Below are 19,583 nucleotides of genomic sequence, written 5' to 3' on the forward strand. Positions count from 1 at the left end.
TACATCCTAGGGAGTGTGATGATATTGCAAAAGCACCCAGAAGCCTGCTTTGCACAAAGGAGAAAAATAATTACAAGTTAATGGCCTAAGTGATCTCCAGCATCCCTTCCTGTTCTGACATCATGAAATACAATTCCAGATTATTGTAACCAACACCATCAATCTGCAGATTTAAAAAAAAAAGGAGAATCAGAAAAGTTAAGAATCTTAACAAAGATTACAACCATATGCAGGAGCAAGCTAGGATTAAAACCCAATGTCTTAAATCTTAGTTTGGGTCCTATTTCCACTACCTCATAAAAACTCGGATGAAGGCAGGGAATGTGGCTTGCCTGAGAATTACATCCGCACCCATCTGGATCCAGTTTTCTAATATTTTTATTAGGAAACACATTCTTCATGCCCTCATACCCACAAACCTCTCTGTAGACATCAATTCCTGACTGTTCTGAGCAGCAACTAACCAAGCAAAGAGCCAAATGTCCCTGTGACTTGGTTAATTGAAGATGGACCGCATGCCTGAGTGAAGAACAGTTTCCCAAAGAGGCTTGGATTTCTGCCAAGGGACAACTTGAGTAAAGAGTCGTTTTTATTTATTCTTTTACCCATAGGTTATTTAGAAGTTTGTTATTTAGTGTGCAAACATTTGGGGAATTTCTGGAGATCTTTCGGTTATTAGATTCTAATTAATTTCAAAGTGGTCACAGAAATACTTTGTGTTAGTGAATCCTTTTAAATATACTAAAACTTGTTTTATGGCCTAGAATATGATATATCCTCATAAATTTTCTGTATACATTTGAAAAATGTGTGTTCTGTTGTTGGGTGGAGTGTTCTACAAGCAAATATTAGGTCAACTTGGTTGTGACATTGTTAAAATCATCTGTATCTTTACTAACTTTGCTTGTTCTAGCAATTATTAAGAGTATTGAAATCTCCTACTATAATTATGAATTTATTTCCCCTTGCAGTTACATCAGTTTTGCTTCATTATTTTGAAGCTATACTAGATGCATAGTTTGATCTTTTTGATGAATTGACTCATTTATCATAATGAAATGGCAATATTTAATGCCAAAAATCTTCATGATCTGAAACCTACTTAGTGTCTTATTAATACAGCCAGTCCAGGTTTTTAAAATTAGTATCAGTGTGTACATATTTTTCCATATTTCAACTTTCAACCTATTTATGCTTTTATATTTAAAGTGGGTTTCTTATGGGCACCTTAGAGTTGGTTCTTGCTTTGTGATGTTTATACTATTTACATGTAATGTGATTATTAATACAGTAGGTTTAAACCTATCATCTTGCTATTTGTTCTATCTAATCTTTGTTTTCTTTTTCCTTTCTACTTACCTTCTTTTGATAAGTTGAATATTTTTTATCATTCTGTTTTATTTCCTTTGTGGCTTATTAGCCAGAGCATTGGGGTTTTTTTAATGTTAGTGGTTTGTTTAGGGTTTATAGTATATATTTTAAATTTATCATGGTTATCGTCAAGTGATGTTATACCACTATACTACGTAAGTATACCATAAGACCTTCCAATAGTATACTTTGATTTCCCTGCTAATCTTTGTGCTATTGTTGTCATATTTACTTTTAAATTTACTTTTAACAACCTATTAACCTCATGCTACATTGTTAGTATTTTTGTTTTAAAAGTAATTTATCTTTTAAAATGATTTCATTGTTTAAAAATCCTCATGTGAGGCTGGGCATGGTGGCTCACGTCTGTAATCCCAGCACTTTGGGAGGCCAAGGTGGGTGGATCACTTGAGGCCAGGAGTTCGAGACCAGCCTGGCCAACATGGTGAGACCTCATCTCTACTAAAAATACAAAAATTAGCCAGGCTTGGTGGCATGTGCCTGTAATCCCAGCTACTCAGGAGGCTGAGGCAGGAGAAGGTGGAGGTTGTAGTGAGCCGAGATTGCACCACTGCACTCCAGCCTGGGCAGCAGAGTGAGACTTGGTCTCAAAAAAAAAAAAGAAACAAAAAACAAAACCTCATGCGTTTAACAATCTAGTTTTTGTTTAATTGCTTTTCATTCTCTTGTGATGATCCATATTCTGTTTGGTATTACTTTCTTTCTCCCTGAAGAACTTCATTTAATATTTTTTGTAATGCAGATCTGCTGCTAATTCTTTCAGTTATTCTATTCTAAAAAGTATTTCATTTTCACTGTGGAAAGATATTATTACTGTGCAAAGAATTATAAGTTTACATTGTTTTCTTTCAGTACAAAATATTTTTCTGCATTCTTTTCTAACCTGTATTGTTTCTGACGAGAAGTCGGCTGACATCTTTTTTCACTCTGACAGCTTTCAACTGTGGTATATCTTTTTAGCTGATATATCTTTAAAACTGATTTTGAGAAATTTGATTATGCTATGTCTTCATATTTCTCATTCTCAGGATTTAAGTTTTTTGAACTGAGGGTTTATAGTTTTCATTAAATTTGAAAAGTTTTCATTCCATTATTTTTCAAAAATTCTTCCTGCCCCCTTTTACTTCAGGGATTCAAATTAAACACACATTAAAATCCTCAATCGTGCTCAATTCATAGTTCAAATTGTGTTTTCTCTATGAGTTTCATTTGGGGAAATTACTTTGTTTTCAAGTTCACTAATTTTTTCTTCTTCAATGTCAAACCTGCCATTAATCCATCCAGTGTAGTTTTTATCTCATGCATTGTAGATTTTATATCTAGTAGTTTGATATGGTTCTTTAAAAAACATTCTCTATGTCTCCACTTGAATTTTTGAACCTATGAAGTTGAGAGTTAGAGTTACTCTCTATAGTAATAGCCCCATCTGCCAATTTCAACATTCATTTAAATCTGGGTAAGTTGTTACACGATATTTTTTCATTATGGATTATATTTCCCTGCTGCTTTGCATGCCTGGTAACTTTTGATTGGATGGAAGAAATTATAAATTTTAACTTTTTTTGTGCTGATATTTTTGTATTACTATAAATATCACTGAGCTCTGTTCTAGAGTGACTAAGTTACTTGGAAACAGTTTGATCTTTTCAAATTTTGCTTTTGATATTTGTTAGGCAGAGTGAGAGCAATTCATAGTCTACAGCTAATTATTTCTCCATTACTGAGACAACCCCCTTCTGTGTACTCAACTCAGTGCCCATGAATAACTGGGTTTTCTAGTCTGACTAGCGGCTAACCCTCACTCCATGTGAGTCCTGGGCTCTGTTATTTTCAATCGTTGGGAGCCTTCTTTCTTTGGCTTTAGGTAGTGTCCTCACCCTTATGTTGAGCAGTATTCAGCTCAACACTAAGGTGGGCCTTAGGCAGATCTCCATTTACGCGGATCACTTTTCTCAGGTACTGCCTCCTATGAAATCCAGCTGCTTTTGTTTCCTAGATTCAACTTTGTCTCTGCCATTCAGGGAGTCTGCCAGACTTGAATCCCCTATCCTTAAGTTGCAGCCTGGAAACTCTCTCAAGGTGGTGAGTGGAGCCATAAATAAAATGTGGTAAACTCACTTATTTTAGTTTCTATCTTCTTTTCCCCAATATTCAGGGTCTTAAAAATAATCATTTCAAATTTTTTGTCCATTTTGGTTGTTTCAGTCTGTAGGGGATATTACAGTCCATCTTGGTCGGAAGTAGAAGTCAATAGAATGGAATTCACTGAAGGTAAATAAGACCATTAAATCTCTCAAACATATCTCCAAGTAGTTAGAATTTACAAACCCCAAATTTATTTTTAAAGCAAATATTGAAACCCCCAGTATGACTAAGAAAAAGAAAGCAGATTGGAACCAAATACTTTACTACGTTAAATGACACATTGGAAATTTTCAGCACAATTTCTTAAGCAAGTAATACGGGTTCCATCCGGCTCCATCATTTGCCATTCACTTGACAAATGTCATAATGCCACTGCACACCCCACCAGAGCAAATATTTTCTTCCAACCTTAAAATAACATCTACAAATTAATTCAGTCTGTCAAGGGGAACTCTCCTTGGGTAATTCAGGAAGTTTTTGCCTTTGGGTAAGGCACTCTAGGCACAAACAACTCAAATTCTCACCTGTAAGTTGAACCAAGAAGGAGGTTTATGATCTACAGCTACATGAAATGATCACTTAGTCGCAGATGACTATGTACCAGACACACCCAGCTGTAATTTTGAAAGCCAAGTTCATTTTACTTTGTTTTGAGAAAATGTGGGCAAAAGATTAGAGGCACCTCTCCAATCTTGGGAAGCCTCTAGTCATGGAAAATCATATCCCAGCAGTGCTTTATATGATTTCACCTGCAGCTTTAAGTAAGAATGTTTGAGCAGTAATGCTGTAAGCATATAGGATAAGAGAGACCTATGTTGTACACACTTCCAGTTGTACTAACTCAGGTATGAAGATCTCTGGAGGTGAGCTATCAAAACTCCCTGTTATTGCTTATTCTAACATCTGCCAATCTTAATAATCATGAAGTTCTTGTTTTGGAAATAAATACACATAATGATGATTATGATAAAAATAATAAAAATGAGTACAAGACAACCTGGGATAAAATACTTTAAAAAGCCCTGGAGGTAACATGGATAAATAAACCAACCCAGGTGGGGACTGAGGTGTACTGCGCAGAGATGACAGTCACTTCCAGCTTCCAGTTGATCATTAGCAGGTCAGGATATGGGATTATTATCACTAACTCCATCTTTTTCATGGTAAACAAAAAATATAATTTTTGTGAAATCTGATGATAGTGTTTAAACATGGGGACTTTACTTTTGGAAACAGGAAAAACACTCTAAGTTTAAAAAAAAAAACATGCACACAACACAGGTCAATTTGCAGCCTCTGAAAGTCGTAACGTGGGGTTTGGAACCAAAGGAAACTGGATTTAACTTCTGGCTCCATTTTACATTACCTGTGTGGCTCTTTTCAAGTTCTATAACTTCTCTAGTCCTGTTTACTTATCTGTAATATGAATCATGATTTATAATTGACCTGCTGGTACTCTAGCATTCATTTACCTCTTTCTCACTGTTAACAGAACTCAAATTTTATTGAGACTTCATGCCTCCTGTAAGAATCTATGGAACTCAAGGGAAGTTTACCCCATTCCCAGCTCCAGGAGTAGGTCTGGTTTGATTTAACCTATTTGCCTTCTCTGTGACTGGGTCAGGAGTTTGGAGTTAAGTCAGTCAGTACCTGGCATTTTTCAAAATCACCATTATTGGCCCAAGATGGGTACATGACCTAATTTGGCCACAAAGAAGTCTTCCCAGGTGTTGCTACCAGCAAACTTGAGGTAACAAGGAAGTCAGTTAGAGAAAAAAAATCACACTGCCCAAAAAGCAGAGTCAAGAGATCATAGAGAAAAGAACTAGAAGCTTGATTATATTGCACCTGAAATCCAAACTTCTTCTGGAATTTTTGTTACGGGAACTAATTCAATCACATAACTTTGAGTTAACTTGATTGCTACCTGCAGTAAAAACATCCTAACTCACTTCTGAGGATGAAAGATAATATATTTAAACAGATTGACACATAGGAGGAAGTCAATACATGGTAGGTCTTACCCTTAGAGTACTTTCACGTTTAAAAATATATATGCTTAGATAATGTAACCTATGAAACTTGAAGTTTCCCCACTCACCCTCACATACATAATGATGCGTTAATTAAATTAATTTTTTTAAACTTCCTCTTATTAATAGTGATGGAAATGAAAAGGAAATGAGCACATTTCTCAGGAGAGCTATTTTCTATCACATGGAAAACTGGGCAGTGTGGATTTATTCTTTGTGTTTGGCCAAGACTTAACCAAATGAAGCAGATCCTCAGGAAGCTGACTGTGGGGATTTGGACAACGGTACACCAGACACCAGCAGATCTGCCAGTTCATTTACCCAACTTTGAGGCCCATGTAGAAATGTGGCTGGCCTCCCATGCCCACGCAGAACACAGCTAGCACCATCACGCTGGACCGTGACTCCTCCATCCCTGAGATTCATGCCAGGATTTGAGGCACCAGGAACCTGGATGGGGGCTCATTCACACCTGCAGGCAGGCAGCATCCACATGGAAGCAAGAGGTGAGAGAAGCAAAGAAGCAAGGAGACAAAGGCAGAGAACAGGTGGAGAGGCCCGTTCTGCCTCTCTTGCTCCCACCTGGAAGGGATGATCAGGAGAGCTTTTGGCCTATATATAGATAGAGGTGCATAGACAGATACTCTTTCAGGAAAGCAAACCAACGATAGCTCATAAGTTAATCGGTCGTGAGCACCTGCCCCTTTATACTTTGCTGCATGCTTCTCCCTTTTGGTAGAAAGGATTTTTAACTTTGTCTTTTTGTACAATATCAGATGTTGCCCAAATCGTGTCCAGAATGAAACAAAAACAGAGGTTTTCCCCCTGCCTGAACTATCACTCCCTTATCTCTCCAGACCCCAAAAGCTCCATCGCCTCATCTCTCCAGATCCAAAGTTCCATCACTCGTCACTTACTCATCTGTCCAGACCAAAGCTCTATCACCTCCTCATCTGTCCAGACTCAAAGCTCCATCACCTCCTCATCTGTCCAGACCTAAAGTTCCATTAACTTCTCATCTGTCCAGACTCAAAGCTCCATCACCTCCTCATTTGTCCAGACCTAAAGTTCCATTAACTTCTCATCTGTCCAGACTCAAAGCTCCATCACCTCCTCATTTCTCCAGACCTAAAGCTCCATCACCTTCTCATCTGTCCAGACTCAAAGCTCCATCATCTCCTCATTTGTCCAGACCTAAAGTTCCATCACCTCCTCATCTGTCCAGACTCAAAGCCCCATCACCTCCTCATCTGTCCAGATCTAAAGTTCCATTACCTTCTTATCTCTCCAGACCCAATGCTCCACCACCCATCACCTCCCTCATCCGTCCAGACCCAAAGCTTCATCACTTCCTTATCTCTCCAGAGCCAAAACTTGACTTGCCATCTGAGTCATGTCTCAAGCTCAGTATAATATTAGTTTCTTACAACTCAAAGGGTTCACTGCTGGGATGATTTGCCAGGCAATTCATTGTGTAATCAATTTTACTTTTGGCTGGGTGCGGTGGCTCACTCCTGTAATCCCAGCACTCTGGGAGGCTGAGGCGGGTGGATCATCTGAGGTCAGGAGATCAAGACCAGCCTGGCCAACATGGTGAAACCCTGTCTCTGCAAAAATACAAAAATTAGCCAGGTGTGGTGGTGGGTGGCTGTAATCCCAGCTACTCAGGAGGCTGAGGTGGGAGAATCACTTGAACCCGGGAGGCAGAGGTTGCAGTGAGCCAAGATTGCATCACTGTACTCCAGCCTGGGTGACAGAGTGAGACTCCATCTATATATATATACATATATATTTATATTATATATTAATCAGCACATTGAGAAAGTAAAAAAAAAAAAATATATATATATATATATATATATATATATACACACACACATTTTTTACTTTCTCAATGTACTGATTAAATAAAACTGCTGGTAGGATTAACTCTGCAAGGATGCACCAAACCCAGATATATTCACCATAGCCATAGATTACACATTTTTGGAAGGCCTACTACGATGTCTATCATGGAGCAAACACTGTGCAGACGCCCACCAGGCATCAAAACAAAATCAACATTGGGAACAGAGTCTCCATGTGGGAAGAGCACCTGGAATTTACAGCCTAACTCTTTCTCTCCAACATTCTCCTTCCCCTTGGAGGATTATTTACCAATTAATATTAAAGTTCCTCATGGTTTAAACCCAGGCCCTCCTGAGTCATCATTCTCCCCTGCAAGACCTTGCCCAGTCGTAGGGCTTTGACTGCCATCAATAAGCTCAAATCCTGTGTATTGCATTTTCAGTTTGTACTCAGACTCTTCTCTCTGATTGCCTACTGAGATTTCCACTTGGATATCTCAAAAGTATGTCTAATTTAACATGTCTAAAATTGGATGTCCCTGACTCTCTGTTCCCCAACATTTCTTTCCTCATTTCTTCTGTTTAGTAAAAGACACCACCATCTACTCAGCTATACAAGAGGAAAATTATTATTATAGCTCTTTTAACACCTCATATTCATCTGTCAAGTCTTGTCAATTTTATAGCCCAAATATGCATTAAGCCTGCCCATTTCTCTCTGAATCCACAGCTATTACTGTAATGCAAGTCACCACTTCCTCTTTCCTAGACCTGTGCTATGATCTCCCAACCAGCCTATGTTTCTACACATTAAAGCCTCCCAGCCCCAGTATACACTCTGTTAGCAGGCATCAGAGTAATAGAGATGGGGCTTAATTTGCTTTGTTTTTTCACAAAAGAGAGTGGCAACAAATAATTAGCACATGTCACCAAATTACTAAATTTCAAAATGAAAACTTCTCTAGTATTCATCCCTGGAGGAAATAGATCAATGTGCCTTTTTGTTCGGCATTCTGGTTCCAAAATCCTAAGACTTACATCTGGCCTAAGGCAAATGTGAGCAATATTTGTGCTTTATGTGTGACCCCAAAACAACCCAAACCACCTTTCCCTCAAGGTAAAGGCACGGCCAACTTCTGGTCCTCCCAAGCTGCCAGCATCAGGTTTCTACCATTTGTCGAGCTATTCATTGGGTGCCAATTGGAAATGACTGACTTGCATTGCAGGGCTGGCATACGGTTCTTTTGACTTCCAGCCATAAAAGGGAGGGCTGTGTTCCAGGAGAGATGCCACTAACAGAGATGATGCTGAAGAGAGGCTGTTGACTTAGTGCTCAGGCTGAACACCCAGCAAGCTCAGCCCACTCTCATGGGTCCATCAGGACTAGATCAAGCTGTGCCTCTAGTCCAGGAGAGGAGGAGAATTAACACCTGTAGAGTGCCAACTATATCCTAGATGCTTGACTAAGCACAATACCTGCATTTAAGTGGTATCATCCTTCCTATTCTTGGAATTTTCTCTGTTTACAATCAAGGAAATGGAGGCTCAAAGAAGTTAAGGAAGTCTCCCAGAATAACCCAGATAATAAGAGGGTTTGAACACAGCACTGTCTAAGTCTACATTCCACAAAGTCACATAGCTTTGGGAAAAATGATTTGTGTTCCTCTGGATTCTCTCACCTTGTATCTCTTGCTGATTTACTTTGAGACTCAGCTGTTTTTCCCACTTCTGAGTTCAGAGTCCCAATCAGATGTACAGCAAAGGCCCACAGGACAGCTTGGCCTCTGAGGTGCCTGATTTCACTGCGAGAAGTGTTTGTTGAGCATATGGTGATCCCCCAGATAAATATTTGCAAAGAGTTAATCACATTCACCTAGGGAAGTTTTAACTCTGGTCAAGCTCAGAGAATTAACTGAGCAGGCATTTCTATTGGCATTACAAAAAACTAACAGTGATCATTCTGATTACTAAATAAAAATATGTCAACAACCAGGTTTAGCACAGTCTCTTAATGGGTCATTAAACCAAGAATTTTTCCTATGTTATTTTAGAAATGAAGATTTAAAGTAGTATCAATGTAACTTAGACATGAATAAAACTCTTTCTCACATATATATCTTCCTTCTATTTCCCTTTCTGCAGGGGTAATAATTTACAATGTTGTTGGTTTTTAAAGCTGAAGCCTGACTTCATAACTCAAGAAGTCAATCCAAAACACATAAATGGTCATGCCAGGTGTCATCAATGAAGGCCAAATAACTTCCCTTCAATACTAATTCATAACTCTCCTGGGATAAGACTTTTTTTGCCCCCTCATTTGTGCTATAGATCTACTTGAGCTCTTCTACTTGATTTCCAGTGCAGTAACTTCTCCATGTCCTACTTCCCTAACTAAAATGGGAACCACAGAACATACCGTTGTAATTCAGTAATTAAAGAATAGAACTGAAATGCACTTCCATTGCTTGCTTTCCTAGCTTATTCAGAGCTTGCAGTGTAACAAGTATAAAGTTATAATAATGATGATGATGACCACAATAATAAGAAAAATAAAATTATAATAATGACCTGATAGTTATTTGTAAAATGCCTTCTCCATGCCTGGCACCATGCTAAATGTATATACTTTAAGATGTTACAAGAAGAAGAGATGTCTATCTTACACACACACCCTCTTTAGGAAAACTCCTGGGTTCACAGTTGTTAATAACTTATACTTGGTAAATATGTGGTAAATTCATAGTCAAGTCTGTCATACTACCTAGCCCATGAAGTTTTCTTGATGCCACACTGCCCTCTTCCCAATGGCCATATTTCTCCCTAGGTAATCCTTTGGTAAGAGGGTTTTGGTCTGAAAAACATCCACCCTCTCCCTTCTATGATCTCCTCTTCAGTAAGTATAAAATGTGTCCCCTCCGCTGTGGAATAAGAAACACATATATGCATGCAGAGAGAAAGACACACACACACGCACACAAAAATGCAGGTAAACGTGTGCACATGTGTGTATATACATACCCATGTACATATATGTGTGCAAAAACACCTGTAGACATTCACAAACACACAGCACTCACAGCACAAACTTAATGCTTTGCATTTCATAAAACCACAGGCTAAAATGTGATATGAATTTCACCTGGGTCTATATGCTTGAACCAAGCCCCAAATAGGCATTAGTGGCTAGAGCTTTAAGCACCAGAAGAAATAAATAAAAGCTACCAAAAAGCAGCTTGGAAAATAATCACAGAGCATTGAGTCACCCAGATCCTACTCCTCTTGTTAGGTGCTGTGCTTTAGCATAAGGACATTTTTCTTTCTCCTATACCTCCAACTTGGGAGGCTGGGCCTCTACTATGGAATATTCCACTAGCCCCCAAACCTCAGAGCAAACAATAGATGAATGACAGCCCTGCCCCGCCTGATAATCACATGATGGCCTTTTTGTGTCTCTCCAACTATGAATAATTGGTGCTTAGCTTATGTAAGACACCAAAGACATTTTTTGAATGAACAAATGGTAATATCATGGGCTATGGCATGAAGAGACACTTACTTCACTCATAACTTTATTTCATTTTTATTTTATTTTATTTTTTTTGAGAGACTGGGTCTTGCTCTGTCGCCCAGGCTGGAATGCAGTGACGTGATCTCAGCTCACTGCAACCTCCACCTCCCAGGTTCAAGTGATTCTCCTGCCTCAGCTTCCCAAGTACCTGGGACTACAGGCGTGCACCACCACACCCAGCTAAAGTTTGTATTTTTTTTTTTTTTTTAGTAGAGATAGGGTTTTACCATGTGTTGGCCAGGCTGGTCGAACTCCTGACCTCAAGTGATCTGCCTGCCTCAGCCTCCCAAAGTGCTGGGATTACAAGTATGAGCCACCACGCCCGGCCTAATAACTTTAGATCTACAAATTTCATCCACAGTAGTAACCATTTACAGATTGCATTTCCATATGCCACACACTGGTCTAAGATGCAAATGCTTTTCTTGTCCCCATATGACACCTGAGGGAGCAGACGTGGAGTTCAGTGACTCACCCAAAGTCCGAAGTCTAAAAAAGTACAGATCAGGTTCGAACCCATGCAACCTGGTCCCAGTGCCCATGCTCTTAACCGTGATGCCACTGCCTCCCAGGGGGCCCTGGCCACTCATGAACTGGACAGATTCTTGTGATGGAACCAGACACAACAGCCGGGATTCCACCAGCCAAACAGGTCATGGTTTACCTTCACAATTTTGGGAGTTAACAGTGACATGGTCTGTGCTTGGTGAAGGAACAGATGTTTAATAACTGTGCAGTAGCAAGGAGGTTATATAACATGGCTGAGCTATTTTTGAACTTTGGAAAATGCTGACTGCTCTTTTCAAAGTGTCTTCTGTAAAATCAGGAATATTAAACATGAAGAAAATGTCCCCCTTTCCTGTACTTTTTTTTGCCTGAAACTCTATGTACAGAAACGGTTGGGTGTAAGGTCATGAACATACCTTCCCTTGCAAGCAGCCCCTGGTACCACGCCCAGCCCATGAGCAATAAATCAATGTTACAATATCCTAACTGCACCAGCTCTTTGCCTGAGATTATAAATAAAGTCCATGAGGACCACCAAGTGGCATGTCTAGCTGGCCCCACGACTTTGTTCTCAACCAGTCAAAGCTGGATCCCAGATCCCCTCAGTAACTCACCACGAAGATATCAGGTATGACCTCATCTGAACTTCTTCTGGAGCTATTTGCAACCTCCCTGCTACATAGGAGGAATAGTGAGAGCTATTTGTTTATCAGATGCTTTGCAGAGTAAGACCTTAATCCAGCTGCAAATGTAATTTTTAAGCTTGAAGTGAAGAACTCCTAACTCCAGAGTCCTGGGCTTCTATTGAACAAGCTGGTAGATCTAACACAGACTACAGATAGGTCTGTTCTCTGCTTTCAGCTATCCAGACTGAAAAATATCTTACTATAAAAAAACCTAAATGTCCATCAAAGAGGAATTATATAAGTGTAAAGATGGAACACTTATACAACAGAATATCATCAATAAAATAAATGCAACTGAATTATCTTCATAGAGGGATTTTGAAAACATAAGGTTGAGGTAAAGGAAGTTCTAACACATTAGACACCATTTTTGTACGTTAGACAGAAGTATGCATTGGGAATACGGTTGCACATGTATGTGTATTGAAAGTACGAAAACATGTACATGGATTTGGATGTAAACCAAATTGATTATCATGTTTTCCCTTCTATGGAGAGAACAGGAGAAAACTGGGACAGGGAAACAGATAGAATCAGAACTTCTACATTATCATTAATGTTTTATTGCTTTTAAAATGTTGAAACAAACATTAACCTTTGGCAGGTTTAGCTTTGTTCCCTATGATGAATATCGGGTTGAGTATTTTATCAGATTCTGTTGTTTTCTGTACTATTCTTTTTTCAATATTAAAAAAAGAATTCTTATTACCTAAGTTTGTCTTTAGATAAATTTCCCCCACCTTGATCAGACTGTATGGTGTTTGAGGAGAGAAGTTATATCTTAATTCATCTATGTATCCCAGGGGCTAGCACAGAGTCTGTTGGTTGGAAGCAATGATAGACAGAGGATAGAATATAGTGCCTTGACCAGGTGTGGTGGCTCATGCCTGTAATCCCAGCACTTTGGGAGGCCAAGGCGGGTGGATCACCTGAGGTCACCAGTTTGAGACCAGCCTAGACAACATGGTGAAACCTCGTCTCTACTAAAAATACAAAAATTAGCCAAATGTGGTAGTGCGCACCTGTAGTCCCAGTTACTTAGGAGGGTGGGGCGGGAGAATTGCTTAATCCAGGAGGCAGAGGTTGTAGTGAGCCGAGACCGTGCCACTGCACTCCAGTCTGGGAGACAGAGCGAGACTCTGTCTCAAAAAAAAAAAAAAAAAAAAAAAAAAATTAATGGAGATATAATGCTTTTTGTTTTTTTGTTTTTAAATGCTTTCTTTGGCCTTTCTCTAGCTCCCTGTCAAGGGCAGCCTGGCAGGTTTCCACTATTCCCTGGGGTGGGCGTCAGGGACCGTGGGAGATTGTGGGAAGGAGAGACTGCCTGCTTGTGCCTTATCCAAACTTACACACTGGGTGGACACCACCAGCCCTGCATGGATGGAGAGATGTTTCATTAAACACCAAGCAGTGGATGGCGACTTACCACGCTTGATGCATTGCTTCTCTGGGGCTGAAATACCATTTACAAAATTACTGTGTTTAAAGGCGTAACTTTGGGAAATTGCGCAACAGCATTTCACAGCAGCAGAATTTTTTAAAAAAAGAATAGAATCCAGGGTGGTCACTGGAAAGGGATCTAAATGTCTTGCCAATTATCCTTCTAGAATTCCTTTTCCTGTATATGTTATATTTAAATTGCCCTAAAATTGAGTTATGTTTCCATCAAAATTATATGTTTCTGAATATTCCAGCTGCAGGGCACATATTATGATGGAAGTGAGAATTCATTAGCCTCCTTTGTGTCTTTGGGCTGGCAGCAATCCTGCCTCTGTAAGAGACTCCCATGTCTCACGCTGATTTATCTGAGTTCCTTCCTGATATCTGGACAATTATTTAAAATGCTGAAAGTGGCAGTGTAGAAACAGGATTACTAAAGAGAGTAAAAGGACAGAGGACGGAGAAATGTCAAAGGAGCATGATTTCTTAATTCAAGGTTCATTTTTCAGATTTATGTTAATTTTAAGAAGTATATTCTGTCTACTTCATCACACACACACACACACACACACACACACACACACACACACTCCTCCAGCCCCAGTTCAGAGATAACCTCTGAACTGTAGCAGATTCAAAGTCCTAAAGCCTTCCAGAAATATTTCAGAGTAACATAGTACCCTGCTGGTAATAAACCAACATGGTTTGTTGACTGTATTTCCCTTTTATTATTATTATTTTTTTGAGATGGAATCTCACTCTGTCACCCAGGCTGAAGTGCAGTGGTGCGATCTCAGCTCACTGCAACCTCTGCCTCTCCCTCTTGGGTTCAAATGATTCTCCTGCCTCAGCCTCATGAGTAGCTGGGATCACAGGCATGCTCTACCACATCTGGCTAACATTTGTATTTTTAGTATAGACAGGGTTTCACCATGTTGACCAGGCTGGTCTCAAACTCCTGGCCTCCAGTGATCCACCCACCTCGGCCTCCCAAAGTGCTAGGATTACAGGCATGAGCTACCACGCCCAGCCTGCTGACTGTAATTTCTGATGACCAAAAACTTCACTGATCACTCTGGAAGTTATTTAATATTACTATGTGGTAAATACTGTGCTAAACAGTACTTTTCATGCAGCACCTCAATGAATATGATAATCTCTAGAACATTGGTCCTCAAAGCACAGCCCCTAGACCAAGAACATCAACATCACCCAAAAACTTGAAAGAAATTGCAAATTCTCTGGGCTCACCCCATATTTTCTATTACATTAGAAACTCTGAGATTGAGGCCCAGTGATTTGTGTCTTAACAAGTCCTCCCAGAGATTCTGATGCCTGCTGAGGCTTGAGAACCACTGCCTAGAAATTAGGTGCTATTATCATCACTTTGCAATAAACACCTGAGGCCCAGAAAAGTAAAATGACGTGCAAGTCATATAGAAAGTGGACGAGACAAGCTTTGAACCCAGACAAGTCTAACTCCAGAGTTGAGGCCCTTAATCACAGTTCTACACTGCTCATTATCTGAGGAATAAAGCGTGGATTAAATCAGTGAACATCAGGCAAAACCATGCAAAATGGGGATAGGAGTGATCATTCTAAATCTCAACAGCTGAACCATAATGATGGGCCACAAGGAACAATGACACTTCTCAGAAACCTAAAATTTAACTTAAATGTTCGCCAAGATGGGAGTAGTTAAATAAATTATGATACACTCACATAATGGAATATAATGCAGTTCTGTGAGTAATGTTTGCCAAGATTTCCAATGGCCTACAAAAATACTTAGAATATAAGAAGGGAAAAAATCAAATGCAAAATCAAACAGAGACCAGGAGCACTAGTGTGGGAAGTTTCCCCAAAGCGTAACATGTTGGTGAGGATGTGGGAAACTGGGTGGTTTCACAAACTGTTGGGGTGACTATAAATTGGTGTTGTTACTTTGCAGGACAATCTGGCAATAGATGGTTCCACTTAAAAATGCACATGAATTAGGACCCAAAAATCCTATATCTTAGAATCAACCCTAGAAAAAACACTTGCACATGTGCTTAGGCATGTATAAAGATTATCACAGCTGTTTAGCTTCTAATAGGAAAATAATCTGAGAAAATCCCTAAATTAAATGTTTATAAGACAAATGATGAATTCTTGAGGTGATGAAAACCCCATTTACCCTGATGTGATTATCAAACATTATATGCCTGTACCAAAATACTTCACTTATCCCATAAATAAACACATTTTTGTATTGGGGGTTGGGGCGGGAGGTGGGGATGATCAATAGGGTAAAAAAAACATAGAAAGAATGAATAAGACCTACTATATGACAGCGTAATAGGGTGACTATAGTCAATAATAAATGACTTGTGTATTTTAACATAAAGAATATAATCGAATTGTTTGTAACTGAAAGAATAAATGCTTAGGGGATGGATACCCCATTCTCCATGACGTGCTTATTTCACACTGCACGCCTGTGTCAAAACATCTCATGTACCCCATAAATATATATACCTACTATGTACCCACAAAATTTTTTTAAATAAAAGAAAATTAACTCCTAAATTCCTACCATTATGCAGACTGGATAACTAAATCATGATACCACGATATCATATTGAAGAATGTGATGAGGGCTATGAGGTTAGACTTATCTGGGTTCAAATCTTTATGAGTTACAAAAAATATAGATACACTTGAGATACAGCCATAGACAGACAGACAGATCGATTAATCCCAGGTGTAGGTTTCCAAGATATATTGTTGAGTAGAAAAAGAAGGTAAGTTGCAGGAAACAAAGTCTGATGTGACTTTTCTTACAAAGGAGATGAAAGAAAGAGAGAGGAGAGCAAAATAAAAGTCCCGTAAGTAAACACATAACATTCTGCATTTTCAGTGCATATTTCCAACAATGAGTATGTAAGCAAGCAAACAATGACAACAGCAAAACTCTGATCCCACTTTGGGAGACAACAAGCCCTTTCTTACGGGTGCAAGGTGTGCATCGGGACCTCTGGCCTCTCCATCTGCCCGTAGCAGCTGGCCTTGGCCTCGGGGATGTAGGAGAACTTCTCCAGCATAGAAGATGCAGCGGTGGTTAGGATGCCAATGCCGTCCCTCACTCTCGCCTCCAGGCTGTAGTCCCAGTCATCGTAGGAGACAGAAATGAGTCCCGATGGAAACTCTTTTGGGATGAGCTCCGTGTTCCCAGAGACCAAGCTGGGGACAATCCAGAAGAAATCATACCCGGTGAGGCCAAGGGAGCGGGCCTCACTCAGAATGAGAACAGCCTCGTCTTTGGAACAGTAGAGCAAGATGACAGAAGAGTGGATCTTCTTCAACTGGACTTGTGTCTTTGCATCCTCAAAGGAAGTGTCCAGTGTGATCACATTCTGCATGTCCCAGCCCACAAAGCTGTTGTCCACTGTGGTCTTGACGAAGCTGATGAATTCCCTGTAGCCAGGGAAGATGGTGGTCACCAGGGAGAAGACATGCCAGTCATAATCCTGCATGATCTTCAGCATGACCGTGGCTTGCTGCTGGATGGACGCTCCAAACTGGAAGAAGGTAGACGTCGGATCCTGCCAGTGAAAAGAAAGTAAAACAGAGGATGAGGCAGGAGGTGGTTTATATAGAAGCACAAACTGCATCCTAGAAGTAAGGAAAGTAAATCACACATCAATCATTTGCAGACATTCCTGAGCATCTACTATATCCCAGACTCCAGAAAAGATCCTGCAAATACAGAGAAGAGAGAAGCCCCTGTACTCAGGAGCTCATAGCCAGGTCCTGGAAGGATGTCTGTAATTATTGCTTGCTTATCATCTATTCTTCTCATTTTCCTCTAGTTCGTCCTGCCCCTTCCTCCTTTGAGTCTATATGGTTCTAACAGAACAAACTCTATCTGACCCCCACCCCAGCTCATGACCGGAAAATCAAGCCACGGAAATAAAACAGCATCAGCAAAGACAGTTTTCTAACGATATATTTGGAGCCCCATAGAGTCTGCCAAGTATGAAGCCATTTCTCCTGGACCCCTTTGTTATACAAGCCAGTGAGTTTCTATGTTCATTTAAGGAGTTTGAGTAGGATTTCTGCCACTTGAACATACGGCTCCCACATAATACAGAGTATCATAAATACCATGTGGACATCTACCTTTTCAATCAACAAATATTTATCGAACACCTTATTAAGTGTTCTTAATAAGAATTAAGTGGAAGACAACTTCTACAAACTAAGAGCTAAAAGAGGTATATGAAGTGCTGAAGGAGAATCCAGGTGAGGAAGAGGAGAAGTGCATGGATGTTACAGTCAGAGGAATCCCGAGGATGCACTGCGACTATCTCAGAAGCTGTAGATGAACGCATCATGGCGCCGAAAGGAGGCGGACGATACGATGTTGAAGAGCTTGGCAGAAATCCAAGCACATAGGGCCTATTCAGAGCATAAGGGAGAGTCACTGAATGCTCTCACCCTAGAAAGTGGCATGGTAACTTATGTCAGGTTAAAGGGCCTCTATTAGCCCTAACATCTCCACCCATCTACGATTGTGAGAACAAATTTCCATTTAGAAAAGGCAGCTGATGCATACAGTGGTACAATATACAAACTGCCTTCATACCCCCTAACTCATCAAATCCCCATAATGATCCTACAAAGTTGGTATTGCTGGCAGGGAAAATGAGGCTCAAAACAGTCACAGAGCAAGTAGACATCTGTACCTCAGTGCCATGACTCTGCATCCTGCCCCCTTTCTGACACTCAATCACAGTCTTCCTGGGATCACTGAAGATCTGTATGGAACAGATGCTTAAACCACGTTGTTGACTTGTGGACATGGTGCAAAAATGCCAACTAAACAGAAGGTATGCCTCTGTGTTAGAGCAAAACAGGATTTGAGAAGTGCTGAGATGTATTTCTTTCAGGGAACTGAAAGAATTATCAAAAGGTCCACATCATATTACAGCCATGTTTTTATTTTGCGTTCTGTATTTACCATGAGTATTGAACACAACCTCAACAGGATAACTTATGGGGATTCCACTGAGAGAGAGAGAGAGAGAGACAGAAAGAGAGAGAGAGAGAGAGAGAGAGTGTGTGTGTGTGTGTGAAAGGTGGATGTTCCATTCATGTTTTTCAGAACAATACTTTGTAGCTGTGCATGTCAATTCCTTCAACAAGTTTACATCACTTTCCCTGTGGGTGCTCACTAAAAGTTCTATCAGAATGGGCCAAAAGCTATAGTTCTTCGAAATACTGCTCTTTTCTGAAATGCATGGGTTTGGGGGATAATTTGAGTGAAGCGTGGCCTGAAGACAGAGAAGAAACAAGAATAAATGTCTTCTGGGCCCCTTCCAACATTGTAGTTCCATGAATTTTACCTAATTAAATTAATTAAAGTGGGTAATAGATTTAAAGACTTTGGATAATTATTGTTTTCCCTACAGTAGCTTTTGCAGAAATCTAATATTCTTGAATTGATTAACCATTTTAAATCACATCTCAACAAGACTGTGAGCTCCTCAAGGGCAGAGATTTTTGTTGTTTTCATCTTTATGACCCCAGAAACTGGCAGAAGTCTTGGCACACCCATAAGTGGATGACAAGGGAATGAGGATGTGAATGAAGCCTAAAGGAATGTCCTTCGTTAAGACCAGAAATGGAAAGAATGGGAATTCAGTATCTGAGATTGTATTTTGTGTGGATTCTGAATATTGTGTCCAAAACAAAACCAAACCAAACCTTCAAGATCATCACCTACGCCTTCCTACCCTGAGGAACTACCCAACCATCCAATACCCAACCTATATCTCAATGTGTCCTTTATTGATAAAGAGGAGAATATAGAAGACCTATAAACCTCAGCAGTTGTCCATAGAACTTCATTAATGCCAAAATAGGGCAACAAGATAAAAAAAACCACCAACAGAAGACAACACAGAAGTAGAGTCTAAAG

At 39.9% G+C, this 19,583-nt stretch overlaps 1 protein-coding gene across 3 annotated transcripts in view; it reads right to left on the bottom strand.

Annotated features, from left to right (window-relative positions):
- The window catches only part of GRIN2A (glutamate ionotropic receptor NMDA type subunit 2A), a 427,756-nt gene that overhangs the window by 168,482 nt on the left and 239,691 nt on the right, over positions 1 to 19,583 (bottom strand). For all 3 annotated transcript variants that reach the window (XM_003808294.5, XM_063597950.1, XM_008960383.4), the window contains exon 2: positions 16,613 to 17,205. In XM_003808294.5, the coding sequence (XP_003808342.1) occupies positions 16,613 to 17,205 (593 nt within the window). The remainder of the gene's footprint in view (positions 1 to 16,612; positions 17,206 to 19,583) is intronic.

Source organism: Pan paniscus, chromosome 18 (assembly GCF_029289425.2).
Source record: "Pan paniscus chromosome 18, NHGRI_mPanPan1-v2.0_pri, whole genome shotgun sequence".
Lineage (NCBI taxonomy): Eukaryota > Metazoa > Chordata > Mammalia > Primates > Hominidae > Pan > Pan paniscus.